The sequence below is a fragment of the Zootoca vivipara genome, chromosome 13, assembly GCF_965207765.1.
Source record: "Zootoca vivipara chromosome 13, rZooViv2.hap1.1, whole genome shotgun sequence".
In the NCBI taxonomy this organism is placed as follows: Eukaryota; Metazoa; Chordata; class Lepidosauria; order Squamata; family Lacertidae; genus Zootoca; species Zootoca vivipara.
Window position 1 is genome coordinate 20,024,016 of NC_142596.1, and position 20,948 is coordinate 20,044,963.

General features: G+C 46.1%; 1 protein-coding gene across 1 annotated transcript in view; it reads left to right on the forward strand.

Moving 5' to 3' along the window:
- Window positions 1–20,948, forward strand: part of PCSK6 (proprotein convertase subtilisin/kexin type 6) — a 95,202-nt gene that overhangs the window by 47,725 nt on the left and 26,529 nt on the right. The window contains exons 8-13 of the mRNA XM_035130465.3: window positions 1,020–1,232; window positions 2,227–2,327; window positions 6,912–7,015; window positions 9,247–9,364; window positions 16,883–17,071; window positions 19,419–19,555. Coding sequence (XP_034986356.3) covers window positions 1,020–1,232; window positions 2,227–2,327; window positions 6,912–7,015; window positions 9,247–9,364; window positions 16,883–17,071; window positions 19,419–19,555 — 862 coding nt within the window. The remainder of the gene's footprint in view (window positions 1–1,019; window positions 1,233–2,226; window positions 2,328–6,911; window positions 7,016–9,246; window positions 9,365–16,882; window positions 17,072–19,418; window positions 19,556–20,948) is intronic.

The window sequence follows — 20,948 nt, forward strand, 5'->3', positions numbered from 1 at the left end:
GGAGTCAGAAACACCTGGAGTGTCTATTCAGACAGTCATGGAACGCTGTACCCCTAGCCCAGAGTTTGCAAAGTGGTTAACTTTGGGCTAATTGTTGGAAGGGTGGTGATAGCTCCACTGCCCTTGGGCGTACCCAGGATCAAAACTGGGGGGGGGGCACGCCGGCCATGCCCCCTACCCCCAGCCACCTGATTGGCTGGCTGGCGATGACGTGGCCGGGATCCCCACAGGAGGCGTGGTCAACATCCACGCCCCCCAGAGGGGAGGGGGCCGTTTCCAGCCAACGAGGCAGCAGCAGCAAAGCTGCCTCCCTCGAGAGAAACCTGGACCTGGACCAGGTCTCATACATGCAAATGAAGTGCCGCAGAGCATTGTGGGGCAGCAATTTCTGTGCTGTGCTCGCTGTGACTTGAAGGAGTGTGGGCTGGAGTTAGCCCTGGTCCAGATTTCCTTCAGTGGAGGCAGCGCTGCCGCTGCTGCTGTTTCGCTTCAGCCGAGCAGGCTGAGGTGGAGCACAGCTGGCAGCGTCCCTGCCTGTTGTGCTGTGCTCTCCCTTTTCTGCTTCTAGGGGGCAGCTGCCCCCCTGCCCCGTGCTGGGTACGCCCATGCCACTGCCCTCAGCCTGCAGGCAAGTACACCCCTCTGAGCTTGGGAACCCCTTACTCATTGAGGTATAGGTCCTGGAATACCAGCCACCAGTGGAAAACCAGTGTCGCAAGCCTGCGAGACAAAGTTTTGAGGTGACACCATCCTGAAGTAACCACGTTGAAAGGCAGAAAAAAAAACCAGACCGTTGTTAGTAGCCCTTATTTTCACTGAGAGTAACCCCCTTTGTGCCAACAGTGGGACCCACAAGAGGGTATGGGGCCAGTCATTTCCTGATCCCTGAAGTTGCGGAAGGAAGTTGTGGAAGATTCATCCTTCCAAAACTTAAATCTTGTGGAGATGTAGGAATCCAGGCTAGCGCCAGCCAATGACATATTGCTTTCCATTTCCATTTCCTCACTCCAAACACTCAGGGCCGTAGAGGAAGGGGTTCGATATTTGTCTGGGCCTCTGGGAATGGCGGAAGAGAAGGGGACCACTGCTCTTGCGATGGATACACCAACAGCATCTACACCATCTCCGTCAGCAGCACCACGGAGAACGGGAACAAGCCATGGTACCTAGAGGAGTGCGCCTCCACCATTGCTACCACCTACAGCAGTGGGGCTTTCTATGAGCGGCAAATTGTAAGTAGACGGTGCAGCCAGTTTAATTTGACTGCCTAGGCTGTGGGAAACCTGACCCTCCAAACCAAAACTTGGGATGTGAGTTCTCCAACTCAAGCGTCCCTGAGACTGACTACAGATGTACGTTGAAAGTCGAACGGAATCTGTTCTGGAAGTTGTTTGACTTCCAAAACGTTCGGGAACCAAGGCGCGGCTTCTGATTGGCTTCAGGAAGCTCCTGCAGCCAATTGGAAGCCAATCAGAGGTTGTGTCAGACGTTCGGGTTCCAAAGAACGTTCGCAAACTGGAACACACACTTCCGGTTTTCGATCGTTTGGGAGCCAAAACATTTGGCAACTAAGCCGTTCAAATTCCAAGGTATGACTGTACTGGAATCAGAACAAGGAATTAGGAAGGAACAAATGCTTCATATGTTTGAAGGCATGAAGCTCGCAGGGTGACCTTTGGTCAGTCACTCACTCTCACCCTGTTGTGAGGATAAAATGGGGAAGAGAACTATGTATGTCCCCTTGAGCTCCTTAGAGAAAAGGTGGGATATAAATGTGATCCATCAATCAGGAGATGCTCGGTGTCTACCTTGTAAAATCTTGCTCTGACTTACTCTTGAGGGCTACAGACTGCCTTGGCCTTGGCTAGCTGTACAGAAGCTGGGCACAGTGGAGGTTGGTCCATTATGACAAATGGGTCACTGCCCCAATAAGTTTTAGTCTGCCTTTAGCCAGCACCCCCCAAGTGCCCACCTTCCTTTTTTCACCCAGTCCAGAGCATGTCAGCTTCGTATAAGGGTTGCCCTTGTAGAACTCAAGCAGGGAGAAGGATGCAGACAACCCTGGAATGAGCCGACCCTACTTGACATTAGCTCTGGCGCCACCTACTGTTGACCTCCCCACCTTCTGCCCTTCCAGTCCCAGTGGGCACCAGACACCACTGCCTGAATGTGAACCACTCTGCCACTTCCACTCCCTACTAATAGCTGCACTGACTTTCTCATTAGGTTACCACCGATCTGCGGAAACGTTGTACAGATGGACATACTGGCACCTCTGTGTCTGCCCCCATGGTGGCAGGGATCATTGCTCTGGCTCTGGAGGCCAAGTAAGAGCTCTGTTTCTTTCTCTCGCAGTTTGTAGATTTGTTGTTAAAAGCAAGAGTCTGCTCTGGGGAGCAGGACACAGGGGAGATGGAGCGTTTGAGGAAGGCAGCATAACAAACCATTGGTTTTCAAGTGTGCTGCTTACCATGAATTGCATATAATTGCTTTCTGAAGTTATGTAGAAGAGCATAAGAAGGAGCTGCAGATTGAGACTCTCGTAAGCCTGCCCTCCAGATGTTTCAAACTACAGCTCCCATCTGGGCAGTCTAGAGCCAATGACAGATGTAGCCCAAAACATCTGGAGGGCACCAGGGGGAGGTTCCTGTGCTGCCTTAAGCAGAAATGAATGGTCTCTGATGCCCTGGGCCAGCTGCAGCATGCCAAGCTGTCACTGATTAAGTTTGTCTGCAGTCTGGGTAGCTAAGTTGGTTAGAGCAGTGTTTCCCAACCAGTGAGCCTCCAGATGTTTTGGGACTACAACTCCCATCATTCCTGACCACTGGTCTTGCTAGCTAGGGATGATGGGAGTTGTAGTCCCAAAACATCTGGAGGCACACTGGTTGGGAAACACTGGGTTAGAGCATGGTGCTGATAATGGTTCAATTCTCATAAGGGACAGCTGGATATTCATTCCTGTGGGGGTTGGACAAGATGATCCTCAAGGTCCCTTCCAACTTCACAATTCTATGATTTCGTTGGTTTATTTTATTTCACAAAATTCATATACTGCTTGATTGTAAGGAGCAAAAAAGATCCTCAAAGCAAAAAAGAACAAGGCGATGAATTCATCAGTAAAAAACAACTATTTAAAACATCTTTTAAAAAAATGATTGAAATCAACAATAAGCTAAAAAACAAGATTACGATGCATGTCAACATTCTACATGTCTGGATGGACTTGCTTAAACCATGAACCTTCTCACTGAGAAGCACAACTTCCCTGGACAGGCTTCCGAAGAACCCCTGAAAAGCACCACCCCATCTTCCACTAAGGGGGCAGGCATCAGATTCCATAACTTTGCTGCATCTTCACTCCCACAAGATGTAGTGATAATGGCCACCAACCTGGATGGCTTTCAAAGTGCGTTAGAAAAAAAACTCTTGGAAGATAAGGCTCCTAGTCGTGATAGTGATATGCTCCCTACAGCATCAGTGGCGCTGGGTGTGCCTCTGAGTACCAGTTGCTGGGAGTCACTGGTGGGGAGAATATTGTCGCATTCAGGTCCTGCTTGTGTTCTTCTGGTTGGCCACGGTGAGAACAGGATGCTCCACTCGATGGGCCTTCGGTCTGATCTGGCAGGGCTTTTCTTACACCCTTGAAACCTCTCTTCTCTCTTATTCCTTTTGCATAGCAATAGACTTTTTCCAGCTTTGTTTTATTTTTAGAATTAGGAGGGGTGGGGGAAACAAACCCCCGAGCTCAGACTGCTGACTACTTTTAATACTCCCATGCTGTGACTTTGGCTCTCGTCGCTAATATATTGTCGGCTGCTGTGAGCTCACAGCGGTCGAGACGGTTAATTTGTTACATTATTGTGACTGGGGATGTAGAAGTGTCTTGCCAGCACAAAGAGAGCTGGCAGCGGTGGCCTCGCTCCCCACCCCCTGCGTTTTGGGGTGGGTTGGCTCAATTCTTAAACACTTGTGTGAACGCAGTTTGAAAGGAGTGCAGTGTTCGTGACCAGTACATTGGAGAAGGTTAAGCCTGTAAATTTTGGAATTGTTTAGCTCTTGACATAAAATGCACCACTAAGTACCCGGGATCAGGCACGTTAAGCGAAGCTGAGTGCTGAGACGTTTCCTTTTTTATTGCCGGGGAGCAAATGAATTAACATTTTTCTGTTGCTAAATGCATTGCTATAATTACAAATTTGTCTCTCCAGGTCAGGGAATGGGGAAAACATTTCACCCAGAGAATTGCATAGGCAGTAGTGGAGTGACCCAGGGTCACAGGAATCCAAAGACCTATTACTATTTCTGCAGCAGGGTCCGCGTCTCCAGCATCCTAGAGTTGCTGAAGCATCATGAAAAGGGGAGCTTGTTCAGTGACTGGATGCTCCAAAGCTAAGAACTTGTTGTTGTTGTTTAGTCGTTTAGTCGTGTCTGACTCTTCGTGACCCCATGGACCATAGCACGCCAGGCACTCCTGTCTTCCACTGCCTCCCGCAGTTTGGTCAAACTCATGTTCGTAGCTTCGGGAACACTGTCCAACCATCTCGTCCTCTGTCGTCCCCTTCTCCTAGTGCCCTCAATCTTTCCCAACATCAGGGTCTTTTCCAAGGATTCTTCTCTTCTCATGAGGTGGCCAAAGTATTGGAGCCTCAGCTTCACGACCTGTCCTTCCAGTGAGCACTCAGGGCTGATTTCCTTAAGAATGGATAGATTTGATCTTCTTGCAGTCCATGGGACTCCCAAGAGTCTCCTCCAGCACCATAATTCAAAAGCATCAATTCTTCGGCGATCAGCCTTCTTTATGGTCCAGCTCTCACTTCCACTTTTATATGCTCTCACTTCCACTTTTATATGCCTGTTGTCTTTGTCCATGGAGTTTTCTTGGCAGGAATACTGGAGTGGCTTGCCAGTTCCTTCTCCAGGTGGATCACGTTTAGTCAAAACTCTCCACTATGACCTGTCCATCTTGGGTGGCCCTGCATGGCATAGCCCATAGCTTCTCTGAGTTACAGGGCATTGATCCATGAAGGGGGCTAAGAACTTAGGAACACTGAAAACACAAGGGGCTTCAATTTCAAGAGAATGTTGTGCAAGTTCTGTTGAATACTTCATGGAAAACACAACTTAAGTCACTCTGAAAAAAGTTATCGGAGCACTCTGCATCATTCCTGTGTGTGTGCACTGATAATAGTAGCTCTGGTCAAAAGGCAACACAAGACCTGCACTGATCGTTGCAATGCATCTCCAATGATTATTGTATAGTTATCAGATTATTGTATAATCTTAGAAGGGGTGATAGGGCTCATAGGGATAGTTCCAGAGGCTGCATGAGAGCACAGGGTGGGGTCAGAGGCAAAAGTGATTGCAGCGTTGGATGTGACTCTGACCTTTGAACGGAAGCTACATTCAAGCTTTGCAAAAGCCAGAGGTTTCTATGCATGCATGCATACCCCTCTCTCTCTCCATCTAGGCAAGCAAGAGGCATTGTCACAGCTGAAGGATGCATTTCAGATTTCCGACCAAGCAAAAGCACTTGAGGAAGGCCTAGAGCAGAGCTTTCCAAACTGTGTGTCACGACACATTTGTGTGTTGGCTGCCGTGTGCCGTGCGAACGTTCCCCACGCTCCTCCTGGGGCTGGAAAGGTGTTAGTTTAACCTCTGATAGTAAAACTGAACTACTGTGTCGTGAAATGATGCAAAACTGAATTGCTGTGATGCGAAATTGTGGATGTCTAAGAAGTGTGCCATCGACGTGAAAGGTTTGGAAAGCTCTGGCATAGACGGCCAGGGAAGATAGAGAGGCTGCGGCTTAGAGAGTGTGTCCAGAGGAACACCTGCTCGACAGAAGCATTACAGGACCATGTGACAGCTTGTAACTGGAATTCTTCTAAATATTTTGGCTTATGCACACATAAACACATTTTCAGAGGCAAATATTTAGGGTAGCCAAACTACTTAGAGGTACATACCAAAATCTTCATACACACTCCACTTATCTAGCTGGTATAAACAAGCACTTCCATTTTGAACCCATGACAGTGGGGGGGGGGGGAGATCGCTTGAGTTACTTATTGGAAACCTATTCTATTACTTTGATACAGTGGTACCTCTACTTACGAATTTAATGCGTCCCGAACGCACATTTGTAAGTCAAAAAAAATTGTAAGTCGAATCCCATAGGAATGCATTGGGAGAAAAAAATTGTAAGTAGAAGCAACCCTATCTAAAAATTCGTAAGTAGAAAAAATCCTATCTAAACCACATCCAAGATGGCGGACGGAGCTCCATTCGTAAGTAGAAACATTCGTAAGTAGAGTTATTTGTAAGTAGAGGTACCACTATTCCTCTATACCAGGGGTTGCTGTCCTTTTGGGGGTCACTGGACACATTTGGAATTTGGATCAAAGTATAGTGCGTGCCAGTCACAAAATGGCTGCCGTGGGGGGCGTGGCACAACACAAAATGGCTGCCACATCCAGAACAGCAGAAAAGAGGCTGGACCACAAAATGGGTTTGGCCATGCCCCTTTGGTAGGGAAAAGATACCTACACTGCTGCTGATGCGCTCAGAGGGAAGCTCTTTGTATACCCCATCTCTGTTCAGAACAGATGGGAGAGTGGGTGTCCAATATTTAAGGGGGTAAGTTCAGTGTAGGAGAGACTGAGCCTGTGCAAAAAGGAACTGAGTGGGAGGAGCAAAGAGTCTTTTGTGAAGTCTGCATTTTTGAGAGGATGTTTACTGAGACCTTTTCATGGGCACCATAGGAGATACTGTCAATGCTTGCTATATACTGGCTGATGTTAGAGGGTTTTCTGCTGTTGCCTTAGTCTTTGCCTAGCCATTTCAGAACCCTGCCAACAGAACAAGAGAGACTTGTCTTACCCTTGGCTTGTTCTTCCTTCCTTGACTTTTAGCCCTTTACTGACCTGGCGAGACGTTCAGCACCTTCTTGTTAAAACATCTCGACCAGGACACCTCTTGGCCCCCGACTGGAAAACAAATGGAGCTGGACGTCGAGGTGAATTAACATGCATGCTTGGGGGCTGGGTTTGCTTTCTGCATTGCTGCATGGAGGTGTGACAGTCAACAAATGGGGACAACACTGCAATACCTGCAGTCTTGGGATCATCTTCAAGGGACAGCCCAATGTAGAGCACATTGCAGTAGTCTAAATGTGAAGAAAGCATTCATCCTGCACCTGCCTGTCCTGGCCATTTGAAGCTGGCTTTAAAAATGCCAAAAGTTCTCTCTCTGCTGTTGAAGCTCCATATTTCCAAAGGTTAACAAGATCACCTACAAAGATCGCCTTGTGGGTCCCAAGTCTGTGTGCAACACATTCTCAGTTAGGTTACTTTATCTGAAGGCTCAAGCCATAGCAGTTGCAGTCTGTGTACACTCCTACTTTTTAGCGGAAAACCTCGCCACTAGGTGAGAAACCTGTATGATTCTTCTGTTTCTTATTCTTAGCAATGCATCTCCCCACATGGCGCTTGTGGGATTAAGTTATAAATCCAAATCAATATCCACGGAGATTTCTGAGCTGGAGATCTCATGTATCCATTTCAAATAGCTCCTTCTATTACTTGCCCCACAGACCTGCCGAGAAAAATGATTATTGGTTGCTCGGAGGTCTGATAATCCCCTTAGAAGCCTTTTTTATCAATGGGTATTTGCGAGCTCCTGTCTGTTTCAGGAGACAAAAATCCAAGCAGCGGTGACAGATGTAAAAGCAAATAGCATTTTGAGAAGGCTCAACTTCTGCTGGATTGGAATAGTGATTCGATGTGGGAAATCCTGCCTTTTTGTGTTTTGTTTCATTTTGTTTTGTTGGATGTGACAAAAAACTATTGCCAAGGTGCAAAACAAGCCTGTGTCAAAATTAAGTTCCACCTCTGGGGTTTCCTTTCAGTGACTTTAAAGTAATCCTTATAGTAAGACTGTTGGTTACTTCTGAAACGAAATAATCTGTAGGTTCTACGTTATTTTTCCTTCCAGAAACATTTTTTATTAGGGATGGTTATGTATGCAAAAGGAAGTACCTTTCAATTTGTGTGTGTGTGTGTGTGTGTGTGTGTTTGTGGGGGGGGGATCAGATAACAACACTAGTTTTCCTTTGCAGTTTTATAGTCAAACTGAAAATGCTCAGGTGTTATCACAGATACTGGTTAACTTCTTTAATATAAAATACATTACCAAAGTCTGATTTGGACACATGTTGCAGATGTGATCTCCATTCCAGTCCTCATAGGTTAATAGGTGGGCTGAGACATATATCAAGTGTTGTGTGTCAGTTCAGTGGCCCAAATCATTTTATTTGTCCGGCCTGTAGGCAGAAGAGCTTGTATAAACATTTAAGATGGGCAAAGCAATGCACACTTCATAGGAAGTTAACACACCCTGCCTTGATTTGACATTAATTTCAACCACATTAAAAAACATTGAAGAATCAATTACCAATCCCCCGCTTCAAATGGTTTCCAGTGGTCTCTACGCATTACAGCACAGCTGAAACCTCAAAGTAATTATTGAGAAATGTGTAAGTTTTGAAGCCAGGAATGTAACCGCTAGAAAGCCTTTACAAACTTTTTCAAAATTAGCAAATGTGAAAACTGCACTTCCAGTCTTGCATTTGTGAAATTCCTTGCTCTGAACCTTGACTTTAGTTCTGATTCCAATGGTGTTTTGAGCATACGAAGCTGTTATGTTTTTAAATGTGTTGTAAGTCACTTGGGGACCTTGGGGTAACAAATGTCTAACAAGTCTAAATAATAATAGTAATAATAGTAGGGCAATATGGGATATTAGAGACAGGTCTATGAGGCTGGCTTTATCTTTTGCATTTTGCCTCTGGATGCTGAGCATGAAGTTAGATACCTGGTTCTGTTCCCCATTTTTATTTTAAATGCTGTATTTATTTCTGTCAACAATTTATATACCAATACTGTGGCTTCTATTTTTTTAATAATAATTTTTATTAATTTTAATCCAAATCATTTATACAACATTATTTAAAAGTAAAGCAGGGGAGGGATCAGAATATCTAAGCTGATGGCACAAGAGGCGCAAAATACACAACGTTTTGTAGGTTTTGAATGGAGGAAAATTAAAGCTGTTCTTTTGTGAAAGTGTTGCACAAACACATGAACAAAGCCCACAAGGTGCTGGGACAGGGGAACAGTTTTGAGAGGCTTTGAAAAATAAGGGTTTGTTTAATAAACCAGTGAATCTCTGAGACACCTGTCTTTTCAGTTAGCCATTTGTATGGATTCGGCCTGGTGGATGCAGAAGCGCTTGTTGTCGAGGCAAAGAAGTGGCGAACAGTCCCCACTCAGCACATTTGTGTCGGGACCTCAAATAAGAAGCCTTGGTGAGTGTTTAAATGAAGTGGCTTGTTAGGTGGGGTGGAATCGCTATGCAGGCTTCCTGGTAAGTAGCGCACTGTTGCATACCTGTGGAAAGAGAAGAGGGGAAGCGAGGCAGTCAGCGCAGTGCAAACAAACCAGTGGAACCAATTTAGCATGCTCACTAGTGCATGCCCACTAGTTCGTCACCATGGGGTCACGAAGAGTCGGACACAACTAAACGACTAAACAACAACAACTAGTGCATTTGCACAGTTTGACCCTGCTCTTTTGAAGCCATCTGAGTTGGTGGCTGTGACTGCTTTCTGTGGGATTTTGTTCCATAGTTCAATTATGTGCTGCATGAAATAATTTTTTTATGTGTCCCGAATCTTCCAACATTATGCTTTATTGCATGTCTGAGTTCCAGCGCTATGAGAGAGGGGAGGAAAAACAACAACTTTTTTATCTATCCACTTTCTGCACACCATGCATAATATTATCAACTTCTATCATGCCACCTCTTACTCGCCTTCTCTGTAAATTAAAAAGTTTGAAATACTGCAGCCTTTCCCCCTAGGGAGCATGCCACACTGCAACATTTTGTTGCAGGGCCCACTTGTCCGTAATAAATCACTCACACACACAAAAAACAGGGAACGTTTTAGAATGGAAGTCCAATGAGTCTGAGAAACACTGGCAAGAGATGAAAAGCTATATCACCCCCGCTGTGGTTTAACAGGCTTCCTTGTGTGCTTTGGCTCATTTGCAGTGTTTATAATCACCCAGTCACAGAGTTGTCTGGAGTTGGTTAGTACAGTTTAATGTGTTTACTCCTTGTGAGGCTACAATGACAGATCCATTCCTAGATCTCCTCCAGTATTTCTTCCCTTCACGCATTATGTTTTTATTTTTTAAATTTCACCTTCCCCCCCCCCCCCTTTTAAAAGTTTGTTTGCTGCTGGTATAACTTGGTGTGGCTTCCATGTTGACAACTGTTTCTAATTACTGAACTGCATAACCTTTTTCTGAACCTTGAGGATGACTGGAAGTTGGTTCAGTTCTGCCTCGATCCCTCCCTTTCCCCTTCCACCCATTTTGGGATGGGGATAGGTTACAGGGCGAGTGTTGCTTAAGTGTACGTTCACAAGGCTTTGGCAAGACTGCAGAGCCAGTGTGATGTCATGGTTATGTCACAGCCCGTCCCAGATAAGGAAGACATGTGTCTGATAGTTAACACTTTATTGGCAAAGGAAACACTTACAGCAGCTTCCATGGTGCTCCGGATACACATGCACACATGCTTCCAACCTCTAGGCAGCTGGCCACAGGTCTGGGCCCCATGGAGCAGTTGCAGCAACAGTGGGACCCCTCCCCTCCTCTGGGTTATATACCCTCCTCTGACAGCTTGCCTGCCCACAACCTGAGGCTTTTCCTGCACAGAAGTAGTCACTGCAATAATAATAATAATAATAATAATAATAATAATAATAATAATAATAATAATAATAATAATAATGTACTGTATATGATGCCCATCTTTCTGAGTTGCCTCAGCCATTCAACAAAAAAATAGTAAAAACACAACACAACATCAAACACTAAAAACTTTCCTGAGCAGGGCTGCCTTCAGGTGTCTTCTAAAAATCACAGAGCTGTTTATCTGTTTGACATCTTCTGGGAGGGAGGGAGCAACTACCAAAAAGGCCCCCTGCCTGGTTCCTTTTCAAGCCCCTTCTGGTTCTAGGAGACATTGGGATGGAGGAAGTGAGGAATCTACTGACCTGTCGCTCGTTCCTTTTTCCTCTGCCTCAGACTACCTTGACTCTCCCTCTCCCCAGGCTTCTGCCTTGTGGGTGGCATCACACCCCATAAATCACTGGTTCCCTCTCCTGGGTCACTCCCCTGGTCCCCTGCCTCAGCCACGCTCTCTTCGGAGCCCTCCCCCCCCCAAACTTTGACAGGTTAGTATTTCAGATGAAGAGTGGGGAGACGTGGCTTCGAATCCCACACCAGTTAAGAAGCATACTAGGTGACTTTGGTCCAGTTACTGTCTCAGTCTAGCCTACCTCACAAGGGAAGACCCTATACAGTGGTGCCTCACTTAACGAATGCCCTGCTTAACAAAATTTCCGCTTAACGAAAGGATTTTTCGAGTGGAGGTTACCTCGCTAGACGAATGCGTTTTACGAAAAATTCGTCTAGCGAATCGCGGTTTCCCATAGGAATGCATTGAAATTCAATTAATGCGTTCCTATGGGCAAAAAAAATTCAAAAAAAATTCAACGCAATCCTATGGGATTCGCTAGACGAATTTTTCGCTATAAGAAAAGACCCGTGGAAGGAATTAATTTCGTCTAGCGAGGAACCACTGTATGCTGTTGTGAAGAGAAATTAAAATGCAGTTAATTCATTTTCCAATAGGTGGAGGACCAATACCCATTTAATAATAATGATACTTTGTTAATAAAACACCTAAAATTGTTTGGCACTGTATAAAAACTAAAACTAGCACTGGCTCAGTCTACCGGTTACGGTCTAAAGCAAAAGTAGGGAACCTTTGGTTCTTTACATGTTGTTGGACTACACTTCCCATCATCCCAAGGTAGGATGGCCAATGGTAAAAAATAATGATGATGATGGGATTTGTAGTCCAACAGCGTCTAGTGGTGGAAGGACACAGTTTTCCCACCCTGATCTAAAGAAATACTTATTGTTTATTAATATCATGCTGTTCTGCTCAGAGCATCCAAACCAACGTTTAAAGCATAAATAGATACATTAAACAACGAAATAAATGACAGAAAATTGTATGTTGATAAATACAACTTTAAAAGTGGCCATCTCAGTCTAATAACAGCAAACAAAATACAGTCATAACTCGGGTTGCGATCGCTGCAGGCTGCGCTTTTTCGGGTTACGGATGCGCCTAACCCGGAAGTACTGGAACGGGTTAATTCTGGGTTTTGGCGCATGCACAGAAGCACTAAATTGCGCTTTGAGCATGCGCGGAAGCACCAAATCGTGTCACACGCTTGTGCAGATGCGCCGCTGTAGGTTATGAACGCTGCGGGTTGCGAACGTGCCTCCCACATGGATCATGTTCTCAACCCGAGGTTCCACTGTATAGTATAAATTAAAACAGCATTTTACACGTTAGTGTTTGTAAACCTTATAACTGTGAATACATTAGCATTGCATTCATTTTTGTAAGGCTTACAGTATGTGTACATATAACACACATTATCTCAGTGATCATTACAACAACCCTGTAAAGTAGGTCAGGGCTATTGTCTTTGTATCACAGAAGGAGGGGAAAGGGAAAACTGGGCTTGAGATAGTGGTTTGCTTGTGTGTGTGTGTAGATGTGCAGCAGGGTGTATATATGTATATGGCTTTGGCCCTGCCCACATTTGAAGTTCGCCCCACCCACCCTTAGTATGTGCCTCCTGGAAGGTTAACCGCATGGGAATGCAACCCTTGGCTTGAAAGTGGTCCCCCACCCCTGCAGTAACGCATCTCCAGCTTGCCTGGTGTTGACTAAAGGCACCTGGAAACTGGTGTTTAACATTTGCTGGAATCTTACAGTCTGCAGCTGGTCAGTGAGGATAACCTAATTTCCTATCCTCCTCCTCTCCACTTCTCCTACCCTGTGGTATTTTCCCCTGTGAAGTGAAGTGGTTGAGGACTTGGGTCTGAGGCTTAATTCAAGCTGATACTTTCCAGTGGAACTTGTAGAAACAGGGTGGAGTTTATAGCCCAAGCAAGTAGCTGCTCAATAAGAGGCTGTCTGATTGCTATGATGATGATAATGATGATGTTGATGATTCATTCCATCTCTGTACCGCTTTTTGTTTTAAAGTAAAAAATCCCAAAGCGGTTTACAACACATTAAAACTTCAAAGAAAACAATCCAGAATAAAACAAATTCAAGCTTCAAAATATTTCAGATCCTTCTCTAAGCGATGTTTTGCTTTCCTCACTCCTGGACCAGACCCCATTCACCCAGGTGTCTGATGAGCAGTCACCTTGGATGGATAAGCTTCTAGAAGCGTGTTGAGTCAGGCCACCAGGGCGACTCCAGGCAGGTGTGGGGATGCCTTCATTGCATCCTCACCCATAAGAATGAATGTTTCCTTTCACAAAGACTGGGGCAGGAGGAAACGGGCTTTGGGTTAGGATCTGGGAGGACTCCATGCCAGTTGTAGGTCAGGCCAAAGGCAAAACTGTGTGAAGCCATAGATGTGACTCTTTGTACAGGAGGCTGCATTGCAGCCACAGACAAATAAGAGGTTTCTGTGTACAGACCAGTGTGGTGTAGTGGTTAAGAGCGATAGACTCGTAATCTGGGGAACTGGGTTCGCGTCTCCGCTCATCCACATGCAGCTGGTGGGTGACCTTGGGCTAGTCACACTTCTCTGAAGTCTCTCAGCCCCACTCACCTCACAGAGTGTTTGTTGTGGGGGAGGAAGGGAAAGGAGATTGTTAGCCGCTTTGAGACTCCTTCGGGTAGTGATAAAGCGGGATATCAAATCCAAACTCCTCCTCCTCCTCCTCCTCTTATTCCTATTCTTCTTCCATCCTCCGTCTAGGCAAGGAAGAAGTGTTACCACTGTTCCAGGAGACATTCCAGCCAGGCAAATGCAGTCAGTGAGAGTGCAGTGCAGGTTTGGTGAGGAGTGTAGCTTAGGGAGAATCCAGAGGGCCACACAGAGAGGGTTGGAATGGTGTATTCGGCCTCAAGATTCCCCACCTCACAGTAGGTTCACATAGAAAGAAGATTTTAGCTGAACTTTAGGAAGCATTCCTGATGGCACAAGTTATTCAGCAGTGGACCAGGCCGCCTCGGAACGTGGACTCTTTTGTTAGGGGACTGTGCAAGTCTCTGCTTTAAAACCTCTATCAGGAATCCTGTAGTAGTTGGCTCCCTGTATAGGCTGGTGGTTGGACTAGATGACATTGGAGAGACTCTTCCAACTTGATTATTTTAAGCATTACGAGCCAGACAGAATTCACTTTGTATGACATCCTAATGGTGAAGTATATTGTTGTCCTGAGACTCCCTGAGGACAGATTCCGTTATATTCATGGGGAATCTAGGTATTGTAGTGGCTAAATAGTAAGATGGATACATCAGGCAGAAGAGGTAGCTGTGTCGCTATGTCCCTCTCATGAACACTTTTGTCTGGCTCCAGCAATCTGTTTTATTTATTTAAAAATCCTCTCCTCCCTTCCCCTCAAAGTAGTGCTCTTGAGGTAACAGCAAGTCATAAGAACGGCAGGCATATAGCAGTAAAGCTTGCCTGTAAAAGGAAGAGAAAATCTAAAGATGTTAAAATGCTTTTCAGTGAAGTTAGTATTAAGAGCAAATAAAATTGGCTGTTAAAATAAAAACGTCTTAATCTGCTAACAAAACAATGTAAGTGTTACTATTGCCCACATCTCTTTGATAAGGGTATTTCATGAATGAGGTGCCACCACTGAGAAGACCCTGTTTGCCACACCCTTAATCTCTGCCAATGCAGGCACTCAGAGGAGAGTCTCTGAAGCAGATCTTAACTTTAGGGGAGGCCCATCTGGAGGAAGAATGTTCTTTAGATGCCCTGGATGACCAAAGCTGTTAGGTCTTTTAAAATCCAGAAGTTCACCCAGAAACTTACTAGAAGCCAGCACAGATTTTTTAAGACGGGCGATAAATATTCAGATATGGTGTGGGAATGGGAGTTGTGATCTACACACAGAGAAATCTTCATTGTTCAGGCGTCCCCATTCCTTTTAGCAATGTATGGTCATTTCTATATAGCAGGGACAAGGCAATCTGTGGTCCTCCAGATGCTATTGGACTCCCGTTCCCATCAGCCCTAGCTGGGATGGTCAATGGCCAGGACTGATAGAAGTTGTAGTTTGGCAACATTTGGAAGGCCACAGGATCCCCATCCCTGCGTCACAGGCTTGCGCTTAAGCACTCTGTTGTTCCAAAGGGAAGTCAATGCATGCAGGAACATATGGGGCTCCAGTTCTGGAGGTAAGCCCCACTGGCTTCAGTAGGAAATATTTCCATACAATTGACTTAGAATCTGGCTGAAAAACATTGCTTTCTTGGCCTTATGCGATTTGTCGGTGTTTCCAGTCAGGACGCTAGAGCTGACGCTTGCTTAAACTGAAAGTTGGGAACATTTGGCCAAAACAGCTTCTTTAAATCAGTTCATGCTGCATGCAAATAATGTTTTGAAGTCCCCTTGTAAAAAATCCTGTTTTCCCCGGGAAATGACATCACTGTTTATAGCTTTCATCGATTCTCCCTTTATGACTAAGGCGAAATAAAAGACCAGCGATGTAATCCCCACGAGTCTCTTCCACCATATGCTGAGAAGCGTCCCTAGAGCACGTCTAGGGACTAGTGAGCAGCTTCCTCCCAATAAATTAGACATTAACAACATGCTCCAGACCCTGTGCTGGGAGTTGGTTCGTTGCTGGTGGGCGGTGACTGTGTAGGAGAGACGATGGTCTCTGACAGCACGAAATCCTCGGCTGAACGAGATCCAAGACTGCTGTCGAGATTGGCTTCTCGCTTCAAGAATGCTGTTAAAAGCAGCTGTAGGCTGACCCTTTTTTTATTGGGAACTGAAGTGGCAGTTCCAAGGACCAAGTCATGAGCATCCCCACCTGAGTAAGGTAGCATTCCCAGGGGCGGGCCAAACATGCAACTTGGTCTCGTGGTACCAAATGCAGCCCCTTTGCTGAAGCTAAGCAGGTCATGGCTTGGTCTGTGCTTGGATGGGAGACCACCAGGGAACGCCGCCTATGTGACCTTGAGTTCCCTGATGGAAGAGCGACAGGACATATATGCTCTTACTAAATAAATATAAATACATTTTTAAAATCCTCTAGGCTGCAATACAAATTGTTATTGGAGCAGCATGTGGTGGAGTTTGGCCAACTACCAAAATGTCTAAAGTGTTCCACTTTGACTTAGGGTAGGGCTGGGGAACCTGTGGCCCTCCCTTCCACATGTTTCTGGACTCCAATGCCCAAGAGCCCCATCCATCATTGCCAGTACCTAGGGATGATGGGAGTTGTAGTTCAGCATGACTCGGCGAGCGAGAACAAGTTCAGCTCCAGCTCAGAACGAATGCTGCAGACTTCCTTGGCCACCAGAGGAAGAAAGGAAAGCATGGTCTGGATAGTAGAGCCATTTTTCCAAACAGAGAATTGGGAAATAGAAAGAGAAACTGGCAAACAATCAGAACTGGGTGCCACCTCTCTAATGAGCCTTGCCATATATAAAAGAGCTGGAAAAGATAATAGAAAGGGGCTATCTTGAACGAAGGCTTGGAGCCCATTTCATAGGCCTTGAGGTGGGCAAACTGTAGCCTTTCTAGATATTGTTGGCCTCATGGCCAGTAAGCAGGGATAATGGGTGATGCCATTCAGCAACATCTGGAGGGCCAAAAATTCCTCAGCCCTGATTTAGGGTAAACCTATTCTGTCAGGATTCTGGACTGCTGACCTCTGAAGGCTTCCCTTTATTTCCCGTTCTCTAGGTTCATCCCCACCAACAAGACGGTGCGGACGGCAACTCTAACTAACGCCTGTGTGGACCACCCTGACCATCACGTAGCCTATCTGGAGCATGTCATCGTACGGGTTTCCATTGCACACCCACGCCGGGGAGACCTGCAGATAAACCTCATCTCTCCTTCTGGTACGAAGTCCCAGCTCCTGGCTAGAAGGTGAGCAGATGCCCTCTTGAGGGTTTGTAGCCTGGCTGGACTGAGGTCAAAAGGCATTTAGGGCCTGCTCCTCATGAATGCCAGTAGGTGGTGCAGGGTGGGGAGAGCTTGGATTTTGCAGGTGGGATTGCAACTCTACTAGGCCTGCCCATTCATATGCCTATTTTGGCATTAAATGGTATGGATTGTATTGAGTCGGGGGGGGGCGTTTCTCAGAGGAGACCCATTGAAATTAATGTACCTAAGTGAGTCCTGGGCATTAATTTCAATGGGTCTACTCTGAGTAAAAGTTGGATGACGGCAACCCTATGTAAATAAATAATATAAAAGCCTTCCCATATTACTCAAAAGTTTAATAAATATATTATTATTACATTTATACCCCACCTTTCCACCAAGGAGCCCAGGGTGGTTCTCTCCCTCACCATTTTATTCTTCACCCAGTGAGCTTCACGGCTGAATGGGCATTTGAACCCTGCAAAGAGCCCTGCAAAGGCACTTGAGGTACACAGCAGAGCTGGGCTAGTGAGGGGTGTGACGTTGAGAGAGGGACTTGGCCTGGAGAGAACCTTGAAGGCCAAATATAGAGTCTCAGAGGGCCACATGTGTGGCTCCCACACCCGACACCCCTCACCCCTGCTGTATAGAGAACAGGAAGCCAGGTGGTTACAGGGAGATAGGCCCCTGGAGGACAACATGAGGCTGGGAACCAGACAGAAACCAGGGAGAACCTCCCTCCTGACCCCTGGAGGACAACAGTAGAACTGCACCCTTTCTCCTTGAGGCTGAGGCTCTGGGGAAGAATCCCATGGCAGTTTCCTGGTACCTCCAAGATCCGGTCCCCCCACCGAGGGCAATGTAATCAAGACTAGGTTGCACAATATGTCCACACTACACAAGAGGGGCTATAGGTAGCCACTGAAATCCACTGGCATTTGAGAACCGTTCAGCATTTTGTTGATGCCTGCCTTCATTGGTCTCTACTTCCAGCTGGACCTGTTTTGCATATTTGCAACAGGCTTTTCGGTCGTGCTGCTTTCTGCTCCCCCCCCCATTAGCACATGGTGATTGCATGCCCCTCTGCCAGCTGCAACTTCACGTACCGTGAACACGAGCAGGAGGCCATTACTGTCCTTTTGGATTTTCTTTTATAAAGATGCTGACATGGCTTGTGTTGCCAAGTCAGTCTGCTAATCCGGAAAAGCAACCGAAGCCCTCGAGATACAAGCTGCTCTATGGCAGCGGAGCTGAATCAAAACAGTTAAACATTCCGGGATGCATGCTAGTAGAAAGCAGCCAAGTGGGTCCAGAGACATGCATGCTGAAATAAGTCCCCCCTAGATCATGGGTAGGCAAACTAAGGCCTGGGGGCCGGATCCAGCCCAATCATCTTCTAAATCCAGCCCGCGGACGGTTCGGGAATCAGTGTGTTTTTACATAAGTAGAATGTGTCTATGCATTTATTTAAAATGCATTTCTGGGTTAATTGTGGGGCATAGGAATTTGTTCATCCCCCCCCCAAATAAAGTCTGGCCCCCAACAAGGTCTGAGGGACAGTGGACTGGCCCCCTGCTGAAAAAGTTTGCTGACTCCTGCCCTAGATCTCTTCCCCCACCACATAACTCCTCCTCTCCAATTTTTTATGGCAGATATTATTTCATTGTTCTGTTGATGTGTAGATGTTGGCAAAAAAATTGCTGTTCCTTTGGTGCCAAAAAGGAGAGTTTTCAGGGTTGATGGCAAAGTCGAATTTGGAGTTCTATTCCGAGTTTTAGTATGAATGGGTTGAATCCAACTAGTCCTACAGAGTAGGCATGGGGAACAGGGCCGGATTTAGGTTTGATGAGGCCCTAAGCTACTGAAGGTGGTGGGGCCCTTTATATGTCCAGCTGTCCTTTGTCAACAACTAATTGTCACTGTTTTTTGTGTTGAATATATGATATATGGTAATTTATGGACCAGTCCATGCAGAATGTAGGCACCCTATATATAGAAATGAGCAAACCAGTGATATTTTAGGGAGCAGGCTAGCAGGCGGGGCCCATTACTTACATCATAGGAGCCTACACAACACAAAACACTGTTGCTGTATGTAAGTTTTATTTTGTTTTTTATCTTATATCTTGGAAATGTACATCCAGGTGTTTTTTTTTTGCTTAAATTTTTGGGGGGGCTCCCAAGAGAGTGGGACCCTAAGCTATAAACTTGTTTAGCTTATACGTAAATCCGGCACTGATGGGGAACCTTCAGCCTGTGAGCCTAAATTAGGTGGTTGAACTAGATGGCCCACGAGTTCTCTTTGCCACCTCTTGGTGTGACCTTTTGATGTTTGTCATCCTATTAACAGACAGCACGATGATTCTAGTAATGGTTTTAAGCACTGGGAGTTCATGACTGTCCACTGCTGGGGAGAAAGGGCCGCAGGAGAATGGACACTGGAAATCCAGGATAAGCCATACCACGTGAGAAACCCAGACATGCAAGGTAAGTGCCTCTGGATTGTGTCTTCTCTTGCAGTGAGAGGCCCAAATGTTTGGTGCAGGTGAGACATGTGACAGGCTGCCACCCTACAACTCCCTTCCCTCTTCTCTCACCCCACAGCCACCAAAACTTGAAAATCAGCACATAAAACTCAAGCTTCCTCGCAGTGTTTGCATTGGCAATGTAGGGATTTCTTTTAACGCTTCTTGCATGCTGTTTTTAGCTCTGGATGGGGCTGTTCTGTAGGTTGCGTCATACGGTATAGATCTATATTTATTTCTCGCTGGCTGAAGCTTTGCAGTGAGTTGACATATTAACAAGTGACGGTGTGTGTTTTTGTGCTTGGTACGCAGGCCTCTTCATTCCTTAGGAGCCGCTCCTTTCCCTCCAAGATTTCTGGCCCCTAGTCTCTCTCCCACCCCCCAATCCTGCTCCCAGTTAGAGTCATGAATGGTGTTCAGAAACATTTCCCCCCTGTTAATACAAGAGGGGACAGTGTTCTCGGGAACTGGCTGCAGTTTGGGCAGGAGGCAAAACATCATGAAATACCTCTGATACAAATGCCATTAAAAGGCCTCAAGTTGACGTTTAAACACTGAGCAACACATGTCAAGAGTCTGTGCCTTTCCAATAGGGTGTAAAAGGCTGGCGTAAGGACAGGATTGTTGTCATTTTCTTTCCTTGGTGTGATTCTGGGTCTCCAAACCTTGGCACTGAAATGAAGTGCCCCCCCCCCAAAAAGTGACCTTTGCTATAATTTTTCATTGAGGCTCTCACAGCTGACATACCAGTTATGGCTTAGCTTTGTCGAAGGGCTGACTTTTGATGCTGCTCTGCCCAGTTCCAAAATGGCTGCAGTGCGACTTCTGGCGCGGCGGCCATTTTGGAACTGGGCAAAGCAGCATCAAAAGTCACTTCTGAGCATGCTCCGCCCAGTTCCAAAATGGCGGCAGCGCTACTTTCGGTCTGCTATTTCCGGCCCGGTCCCTTATTTCTCTGACAGCAACTTGGCAGGTATGCCTGTGGCCCTTCTGCAAGCATCTACCAGCTAGACTTGGAATGGTCCCAGTCCAAGATCTTGGAGAATTGCTGCTGGCCAGTGTGGACCATACTGAGCTAGTTGGAACAATCATCTTAACTTTGTGTAAGGCAGCTTTCTTTGGAAAAGCGGCAGCCAGTGGTGGGTATGTGAGCCCCTTAAAAGAGAGGAGGGATAAATGGCGTATCTGCAACTTAAGTTCTGGAGATCATGCCTAAAGCCAAAATCGTGCATAGTCAAAACACGTTGAGCGCAATGGTGAGTGGGATTGCCGAAGTCATTTTTCCCAGACGCCTGCCCTCTTTCCTCCTCCTTTTTAATTTTTAAAAATTATTCTGCGTGTCAAGCTGAATGTGC